Here is a 10,318-nt window from a genome sequence, read left to right on the forward strand (position 1 = left end):
AATTACTCTCTCAAATAAGAGGTTCAGATGCCGTACTTAGGGATCGAATCCACAAGGACTCTAGGATTACTTCAAGGTTTAACCAAATAGAATTAAAGATAAACTTAAGGTTTTATATGTTTTAAAGCAGTAAATATTAATGTGAACAAGGGAATTGTTCAGTAAATGAAGTGAAGGTTGTTTCTAAATGAGGAAGATAGCTAGATTCAGGTATTTCTCAGGTATGAATTTATGCAGTTTGAAAGCGACAATAGGGCTTTAGTCCATGAACTCAATCAATTGGTACGACCAGTAGGGCCTCCTTTACTAGATCCCGGATCTCAACTGTCGTTTGTTGATCTCGGAAAAGAGTCGATCGATACGACTTTTTTCTTAATCGATCGATACACCTTTCATACAATCGATCGTTACAACGATGGTTGTGTCGATCGATAGTAATTCTAGCAAGCATTATCGATTTGGTTGAACACGTTCTCTAATGATCTAGACCACCTTTCGCATGAGTCTAGTCAGTTAGATCACTATAGTTTATTTCAGGGTATTGAGAGTATACAATTGGTTATCTCTTCAATCCTAAGATCTAGATTTAAGGGTGATCAATCCTAAATCTAGTATTAAGAACAACTAAGTGAAAGAACTAATTTAACAACCCTAATAAACATCACAATCTCATCACATGATTCACCCTTATGAGAAACCTAAATCTAACAATTAGGTTTACTCAGACATATTCATGAGAGACAAGATCATGATGGTTTGAATAAAACTTAATATGAAATAAGGAACACAAAGAGTAATGAGTAAGATAAAAAGGGAGTTCAAGATCTTCTCTGTTTTGCAGTCTCAGATCTATCTCTCCAACTCTAACTCTTCTCCTAAGGTAGCCAAATTGCTTCTCCTCTCCAATAGGTCTCTAGGTTAGTCTGCCTCTAAAATGATACAAAACCCTAGTATATAAAGCCTAACAGGCGACCAGGGACTAATTGTGTAAATAACAAACTTTGTGATTCTTGAAAATCTTCTAAATCGTAATCCATCGAATGGTTAAATATCGATCGACACTCTTCCATCACTGTCGATCGATTGTAAATGACTCTAATTGCCCGACCTCGCATGATTCCTATCGGTCGATTCTTCATTCGTGAAAATACTCCAAAAATACCTTAAAAGTATTGATTTCTTCAATTAAGTACCTGTGCCTGAAAATACTCTAAAATACTTTGAAAACTAAGTTAAATATGATTGAAAACTCTTATATACCATGGTTAAAAACGGGTGAAATTTATGGTATATCAGAGAGAATGGGAATAACATGCACTTGATGTAGTCTGGTGGCACACCATTCGCACGAGTAAAACTGCAGACTTTTTCGAAATTCTCAATATGCTCCATTGGAATTTCTGCAGAGAGACCAGATAACACTTTTCTCTGTACCAGATCAATCAGAGCAGGCTTGATCTCGAAGTCCTACCTGGTGCAGAGTGGAGGAACAATGGCAGAGCGCGTAGTAAGAATGTTCCGCGGAATATTTCTCTCCCCGATTAGAAAAGTCTGCGCTGCTTGTTCCTGCCGCGCGAGAGCAGCCTGTTGAGCAGATTGTTTTGCAGCTGCTTGCTGAGCTTAGATGGTCTGCTGCATCTGAAGCATCTGCTGTTGCATCAGTTGCATTGCTGCAGCGAGATCATCCTGATGACCGTGATCACCCATGGTGGTGTCAGTAGGCCTTGGCTGTTGTCTGTTCTGATTTTCTAAACCTTGCGATCTCCTGCAACAAAGAGAAAAGAGCAAGTTAGAGGTCTTAGACTAAATAAATAACCGAAAAATAAAGGTAAAAAGATGGTCCCCGACAACGGTGCCAAATTGATATTCGTGTTCACGCACACCAATTAACCTAATGTGCACACTACCACAATCGAATGGTATATCGATGTAGCACTTTAGGATCGAATCCACAGAGACCAACTCTTACACTTTATTTCTATAGGATCAATATTAAGCTAAAACAATATTGGGGTTTTGAGTTTTGTAACAAGCAGCAAATAAAATAAAGTAAATGTGAATTCAGATTAAAGAGAAGCCAGACTAGGGTTATTTCATCGGGTGTTAATACTTGTGAGCTAAACAATTATTCAAGTGCTAATAAGAACAGTCTAGAACTCGGATCACTCAAGTAGAACAGTCCACTGTCGTGGTACTGCTACCTATGCTGATCGATCTCACCGTCTAACTGTCGTTGAGGTGAGAAGCGACAACAAGCAATAGAGATCAAGTCCAATAGGTTCACAGAACACCCTAATATCTACTTTCGCTGATTAGGGATGCAATGCTCATTCAAAACAGATCTAGCAACCTAAGCACTTTTGATGATCAGATTAAACCTATGATCTAACATTAAGCGGCCAGATAAATGCAAGCAGTAAGAATGGTTATGAATGAAGACAATCGAGTGATTCACTTATCTATGTTTAGCTCACGAAATCAACACCCTAGAATCCTAGACAAGCTAGCAGAATACTCAGCCATATCACAAGAGATCAGAGACATTGATACTGAATAATACTGCATAAAGAAAACAGAAACAAGAGATAGGGTTCAGGGTTCTTCTCTATGGAGAGAGATATCCTTCTCCCTTTACAAAGTAGCAAATCCCAAAGTAAAAAGCTCTAGAGTCTGTTTCTCTATGAAAAGTAGCGTAGAATGATAATGAGAAAACAGAAAATATGATATATCAAAGCCACAGGCGGCTGGGAGAGAAAAAGAGGATAATTAGGACAAATCCCGAGATATTGTATTTTCCTTATTCGTCCGGAACAACCATGGGATCACTCCATCTGCTTGTTCTGCTTGATCGGGAACAGTCATCAGACTGTTCTACGTGAAAATCACCAAACTGCACTGATTTCTACCTCTTTTGCTCCAACAGGTCCATCTTCCACCCAGTGCAACTCCAGACCTATAATGACTCGAAAAAGACTAGAAAGACTCGATAAAAACTTGAAAACCAATTAGAAAACATATATACAATGATGTATAAAACACCATATATCAGTAACTTATCATTATGTGCTTCCCAAATGTACCATATAATCCAAGGGTATGGATCACTATCAAACTCTGGATCTTTAATATCGTTATTTCGCCAGAAAAGATAGTCCATATTTGTATAGCGGCTTGTAGTGGGAAACATCACTGGTGGATTTGGGGTTGATGCATGTTCCCATATTTGTAGAACTGGAGGACACTCAAACATTACATGATTCATAGTTTCATCCTCTGCCCCACATCTAGGAAAATGATTGTCGCACCTCATATGCTGATGAGTCAAATTACTTGTCACTACTAATTGTTAGATGTCGTTTGCCAAATGAGGTGTCAGATTTTTAGGGGAGCTTTTATCTTCCAGGCAAATGCTTGAAGTTTTGTTATACTTGGTTCTTGTATCTCCATCGTTGTTGCCACCCAATAACTAACTTAACAGTGTACATTCTAATCTTTGTATAACTCCAGCAATATTCATCTCGATGATAATCCTGACTTATGGCCATCGATTGAATTAATGAGATATCTTTTTGATTGACATAGTTTTCCAGCATCTCTAAGTTCCACCTCTTTGGGTTCTCTATCATCAATCGACTTGTTGGCATCATCAGGTGAACTACAGGAGCAATATGCCTAGCTGATCTTGCCAGTATCGTTGGTATCCAAAGATCTTTCCAAATTCTAATCTCATTTTCAGAGTGTACCTTCGATCTAATTCCCTGTGCTATTAATGGTTTCGCAGCCATTGTACTCATCCACCTATACGAAGGGTTAGAAGTTTTGTATAGCTGCAAAAGCAAACTACAGCGGAAATATTGTTCCCTTAAAACTCTTACCAATAAAGAGTGAGAATGGCACTAACCCCCATAGCTGTTTACCTAATAAAACAAGATTGAACATGGATCAACCTGAATACACACATTTATATTCTGCAAATACTCAAATCTGAAACACTCAAACCAATATGATTAAGTTTATGCTTTTCAGTTATATTTGATTCATCTTTAATGCCAACTAGATTTTGATCCGCACTTTTAAAGGGCGGATATATATATATATATATATATATATATTTTTTTTTTTTTAATTTGTTGGCATTAAAGATGCCAACAAATGCCAACTAGAGGGCGGATATTTGATTCATCTTTAATGCCAACTAGATTTTGTTTTAATTTTTTTTTAAATTTTTTTTATTTAAGTTTTTTTTATAATCATATATGTGTTTAATATTAATTTGATAGAATAGTCCTTTAAATAAATAAAATACATAGTTGGATATAACATTTATCAATAGATTATGTTTCTGTTTTAACAGAACTAGGTGATTATCCCGTGCTTATGCACGGGTAAAAATATTTATAAATTGAAGTATATTGAGTTACATATATTCTTAGAATTTAAACTGAAGTATAATTATTTTTATTACAATTAAGTAAAATTAAATTAATTTTGTTTATCATTTAAAAGTGCATGGGTTTTCATAATATTTATAAAATTATATGTTTATTTTTTAATATTAGAAAATAAAGAGATGTCCAATAGGAAGTTACATACATAAGTAACTAATACATTTTTGGAAGTTCATAAGCACATATCAATATTTACAATAGTTGTAAAATATTTTATAAATTATAAATAGTTTTATTTCTTAGATTTATTAAATGGTAGACTGAAATTCATTTTAAATAATTTTAAAAATGATAATTCAGATTTGCTTTGGTATTTTAATTATGGTTATATTAACTTCCTCAAAACTAAAAACATAAATTTTAAAAGCAAATTTAATATTAAGAAAAAAATAATGATAAAATATAATATATCTACCTCATTAAAGTATATAATGTTATGTTATTTTAAAATATTTTGTAGTTATTTGATCGAGAGATGTTTATTGTGATTTTTTCTTATGAGATCATAGTATATAAAAATATAAGAAAATATAGATATAAAGAAATATTTTATTACTTCAAAATTATATTTTATGTTATTTAAAAATATTTTTTAATGGAATATATCTATTTTGTGAAATTTCCTTTTTAATGAAATTATATTATATAAACATATATTTTCGTTTTTAAATTTGTTTTTTTTTAATTTATAAATATTTCCTTTTTATTATATATGTTATTTGAAAAAAAATTAAAAGGAAACTAAAAAAAAAACAATAATAGTACTTAAATGTAATATGTTAATTCATTAAGGGTATCAGCGTAATCAACCATCATGAAAGTTAAATTGAACGCGACACATAAGAAACTAACTTCTCAAATAATATTATAGAGATATATTATTAGGATCATACAAAATTGTCAAAAAACTATCAAGCAACAAAGGATAATACATTAAGCATGCATAAGCATCAAACTGTTATTACAAATAGTGAAAGAAAGTATAAAAACATATGAAAATTAAATCAATAAAAAAATTCATATAAAAGAAATTACACATAAAATGAACGTGGATATGAAGTGTAGGTGAGAGAATGTAAATCCCATCTATTTTGTATCCAAACAAAATGATTTACGGTATACAAAAAGTAGAAAATTGATCTATTATGTAGATTACGATTATACTCTTAATGAGAGACAAAATTCAGTTTGAAAAATTAGTGGCAAAAGAAGTAACATTTTAAGGTATATTGAGGGTAAAAAATAACAATAATCATGTTTTAATAAATTAGATTCCCATAAGATTTTAGAAGCGTATGTACTTTTTTGTGAATGTTATGTATAACATATATCTATTGATTGAAAATCTTTGTTTGAAATAGCCATATCTTCATCTTTTTCTTGTAGAATTAAGACTATATATTTTTTTCATGGTAGATTTTTTAAAAATTAATGATTTTATTCATAAACAAACCAAAGTCAATCAAGATATTAGTGTTTAAGTATTCTGCTCTTTACAGCCCAAAAAAAAGAAAAAGGAGGAAAAAATCTCTAAGAAATCTGTTTAAAACATAGTAAGAAAATTTGTCTTTTAGAAAAAATATAGCTGTGAGAAGATTTCAAAGCATTTGCCAATCAAATCTATTATGTATGACAGCCCATAACATAATGATTTAGGAATCTATGTTGAATATAAGCAGATTGATAACGCATACTTTCAGACATGTTCAAGAGATAAGATAATATACTATACGCATTTATCACCAATTATTTTAACAATTGGTTTAATATCACAATTAGCTTTGGATTCGTCGAAGTTCCTTTTAATTTACGAAGTTAATATAAAAAGAGAGAGAGAGAGAAGCAACAAGAAGAGGCAAAAGAGGCAGCGTGCGTTTGGTTGGACGTGAGAGAAAAGAAGAGACAAAAGACACCTTCTCGTCTTAATTTGCCCAACTTGCTTTTCCTCCCTCTCTCCTCACCAAATCTAATTACATATATTACATTCACGTTACAAATACAAAGTCTCTCTCTTTCTCTCTCTACAATAGATTTATTACCATAGTTTCGTGTTGGTACCTATCTTCTTTTGCAACATAGCTATTCAATTCTGTCTTCGGAAACTGCTCTTTTTTGCTTGACTTTTTCTCTTAAAATTAATTCCCATTCTTCTTTTTTAAAAATATTCAACTTCCTTTTGTTGTTGTTATTATCAAATTTTGAATATTATAGTCTTTGGTTAAATGTGAATTTACCAATATTACTGTTCTCTCGTCCTAATAATCTCCGGATTCTATTCCCATTTGGTTTATGTGTTGTTGCTTCGCTTCCCTTTCCTCATTCCCATCATCATCTCCTCTTCTCTCTGCTAATAAAAAGTGGTTTGTTTTCCTCTTTTCTCCGCAATCGGTTTCCTCTTTCATTGTGTTTTGTTCAAGAATCTAATATTATGATATTTAGGCTGTAACGTTTCTTTCATTCTCCTACCAAACCTTCTCAGATCGGTCTCTTTCTTTGTGTTGTTTTTTTTCTTTTTGCTTTCTGGGTTGTGGGTTTCTTTGTGCTCGATCTTAACTGGTGAAATCGGTTGGTGGGGTTTGGCTCTGTTCGTCCTAAGAACTTGAATAATTCAAGTTTTGCAAGAAAAAACTTTAGTTTCTTTGCAATTAGTTTTTAGGCTGGATCTCTGTCTTTAGGAAACCTGTTCAGTGTTTGGTTTCGCAAAAGGTTGTCTTTTTTTTTTTTAAGTTTATAATATATTTAGTTATTGTTTTTCTGATTTGTTTTGTTGATTCTGGTTAACTAACAAGGCTTTTGTTAACCTAATACATTCATGTTTTTTTTTTTTTTATAGTTGAGATTTGAAGTGGAGATTTCTGCTGAAGTTTTGATCTTTTTATTCTTCGTCTGTTGCAAGTGCCATTGGTAGAGTATATAGGTTGCTCTTGATTTTGAAGTGCACATGTCAAAACTGATAATGCAGCTTTTTCTATATGGTTAACAACACAATTGGTTTTGTGGTCTTAATATTATGCATAGCATATGTAATTTTACTTGCTTAGTTGCATCATTCTTTTAACTTTACATTCTTAGTTGCATTATTCACCATTGGCTCATGAGGAACTGTTTTCAATTAAGTGCTGGACTATGTTTCTCTTTGACAGTTGAATGCTTCCAGTGACAAGATTGTTGAGCTTTTTTTTTTTCTTTAATAAAAGATAACTAAAACAGGTTTACATTGTTCGTTTTGTTTTAGTTTCCAGCATCGATTACATTGTGGAAAGTGGTGAGGATGCAAGGAGAGAGGGCAAGTATCGGTTCTTTATCAGAGACCATGAACTATGAGCATGGTTCTACATCTAGCAACCCTGTGGTAGAACAGCAGATTCGTTGGGATAGTCTTCACAGTCTCGGTGATAATGATCTGCATAACTACATGAGTTCATCCGCAGCTGCTGATGCAAACACTAGTTTGTCAAACTCAGTGTATCATGAGCAACGTGAGTTACAACACAGGTTTACCCTTGGTGAAGCTAGCTCTAGTGGTCCAAAGAACGAAGCCCCTAGTGAGCAGTGGATGCAAATGGGACGCTTTGAGGAAAGAAGAAACGACAAGATAGACTTGAGCCCTTTGTTAATGCAACAACCGTCTAGTGGAAACCGAGTCGTGCGTGATGTCAATCTGAATGCAGAATATATCGAGCGTGCTGAGGACATGAATCCAGTCACAGGTCATCCTGGTCTTAGTCAGGTTAACGAAAATGCTAGAGCTGGTTGTAAAAGAAAAGCTATTGATGCTGGCATTGGCCAGTCATCATCATCAACGGGAGCTTTCCACCGTGGAGAGAGCAGTTCTTCTTGGGTTTATAACCAAAATGATTTGAACATATCTCTCAACCACCCTCCAAGAGGGTTGGTGTCTCCTTCTCCTCCCATCTCCAGCAGAAGCTTTTCTTTCGGTGCTAATCCCACAGCTCAGCAAGAGGGTGTTTTCTCTGCTGGAAGTGTTATCAGACAACCAGTTACTCCTCCATCCATGAATGCACCAGCTTATCCACCACCTGTAGATCATCAATATAGACATGCTTTTAGCAATTTCACTCCTCTAAACCCAAATGCTTCTGCTGTTAGTATGCCTCCTGTTTCAAGAAACATGACACCACCATTTCAATGGAGTGGGAACACTGCTGTAGCAGCAGGCATTGGATCATCTGCTCCCGTTGACCGAAACGCCCTTCGTCCAGGTCAATCAAGGCTGAGAAGCAACATGCTAGCGAATCCTTTGTTTGTTCCAGCTCCTCCTGAACCGAGGAACCTGCATCAGGGTCATGGAAGTGGAGGAGCTGGACATGTAAGTGTTCAGCCATCAGCGTCTACTCCAACATGGACTCCTTACCAGAACCAGTCGCCAGTTAATCAAAGAAGATTATCTGAACATCGTCGTAGGTCGTTGATTTCTTCCCTTCTTACAAACCAGAGAGCTGCTGCTGCTGCTGCTGCTCGTTCCATGGTCCCTCCTCCCACTCCGGATCAGCATGTGCTTCAGCCTGGCGGTGATAACAACTTTCAGACACATAATCAGGCTTACTCTAGAGCAGTACCAAGACAAGGACAAACCGCTGTTGGCGTTCCTCATTCTTTGCGTAGCTTGGTGGCATCCACAAGCCGAGGAAGAAGCAGACCTTCTGCATCTGAGGTTAGTTCATTACAAAGACTAGTGTTGTTGCCTTTTGGGTGGTTCATCTACACTGTAAAAGACCTGACGCTGTGATTTTTTCATTTTATTTTTGAAACAGATCCGCAATGTCTTGGATCATATGCGTAGGACAGGGAACTTGCGTGTGGAGGTAAGATATTTTGTGTTATCACATCTTCTGTTTTGTTTAGATGAAAGGCAATCAAATATAACAAAAAAACGTTACATATATTTAATATTTTTATTGTGCTGATTTTTTTTTTCAGGATTTTATGCTTCTCAATCAGACGATGATGCTAGGTGCAGCTGATGTTCATGACCGGTATAGAGACATGCGTCTTGATGTGGACGACATGACATATGAGGTAAAGCCAGAACATAAAAAAACTCTTTATATGCTCATCGTATTAACATTGTCATCAAATCTGCAGGAGTTGTTGTCTCTAGAAGAAAGGATTGGAGATGTTTGTACCGGTCTTAATGAAGAGACCATATCAAACCGATTGAAGCAAAGGAAATACAATTGTGGTAGCAAATCTACACAAGAAGTAGAGCCATGCTGTGTTTGTCAGGTAATATTTGGTGTCACCTTCACTTTTGCAAAATGGTATGAATGTGTATATATTGACTTGGGTGCAAATACTGCAGGAGGAATACAAGGAAGGAGAAGAAATGGGGGTGCTTGAATGTGGGCATGACTTCCATAGCCAGTGCATCAAAGAATGGCTGAAGAGGAAGAATCTTTGTCCAATCTGCAAAACAACAGGGTTAAACACCGCAGAGAAGCCGAGCAAATAATGATGTTAAGACCTTAAGCTGTTCTTGAGTTTTCACCATTCGTCGAATCTTCTATACCATTGCAACCTCATAAGAACCCCCACAAAAGGCAACTTTGGTGTCTGAGTTTGAGGTTTGATGATTTGGAGGTAGTGAAAATTAAGGGAAGCACCTGAGGGAGATAGAAAGGAGATGAGGAGAATCTAAGAAAAAAGAAACTTGGGTTCTTCTGAAATTGTTTGGATAATTTAATTTTTACCAATTAGTTTTTTTTTTTCATTATTAAAAGAACCAAAAAAGTTTGTGAGTCAATTTGATAGATTTTATGGATGATTGATTATGTAATATACATGTCTTATATTATTCTAGTTGGATCTATCAACATAGCAAAAGCTATGTAAATTCTTTGATTCAATTA

At 34.9% G+C, this 10,318-nt stretch overlaps 1 protein-coding gene across 5 annotated transcripts; it reads left to right on the top strand.

The window, feature by feature from the left end:
- Nucleotides 1-6,429: 6,429 nt before the first annotated feature.
- On the top strand, nt 6,430-10,318 carry LOC130498402 (probable E3 ubiquitin-protein ligase RHG1A). Of its 5 annotated transcripts, XM_056991740.1 has the most exons (7): nt 6,815-7,154; nt 7,282-7,352; nt 7,684-9,123; nt 9,224-9,274; nt 9,390-9,488; nt 9,555-9,695; nt 9,772-10,318. In XM_056991740.1, the coding sequence occupies exons 3-7, from the start codon at nt 7,720-7,722 to the stop codon at nt 9,919-9,921; spliced, it is 1,845 nt and encodes a 614-aa protein (XP_056847720.1). In that variant the 5' UTR covers nt 6,815-7,154; nt 7,282-7,352; nt 7,684-7,719; the 3' UTR covers nt 9,922-10,318. The 5 variants fall into 5 exon arrangements, with proteins under 5 accessions (XP_056847721.1, XP_056847717.1, XP_056847719.1 ...); XM_056991741.1 differs by lacking the exons at nt 6,815-7,154; nt 7,282-7,352 and adding an exon at nt 6,430-6,451; XM_056991737.1 differs by lacking the exons at nt 6,815-7,154; nt 7,282-7,352 and adding an exon at nt 6,473-6,808.

This window comes from Raphanus sativus, chromosome 8 (assembly GCF_000801105.2).
Source record: "Raphanus sativus cultivar WK10039 chromosome 8, ASM80110v3, whole genome shotgun sequence".
Classification (NCBI taxonomy): Eukaryota; Viridiplantae; Streptophyta; class Magnoliopsida; order Brassicales; family Brassicaceae; genus Raphanus; species Raphanus sativus.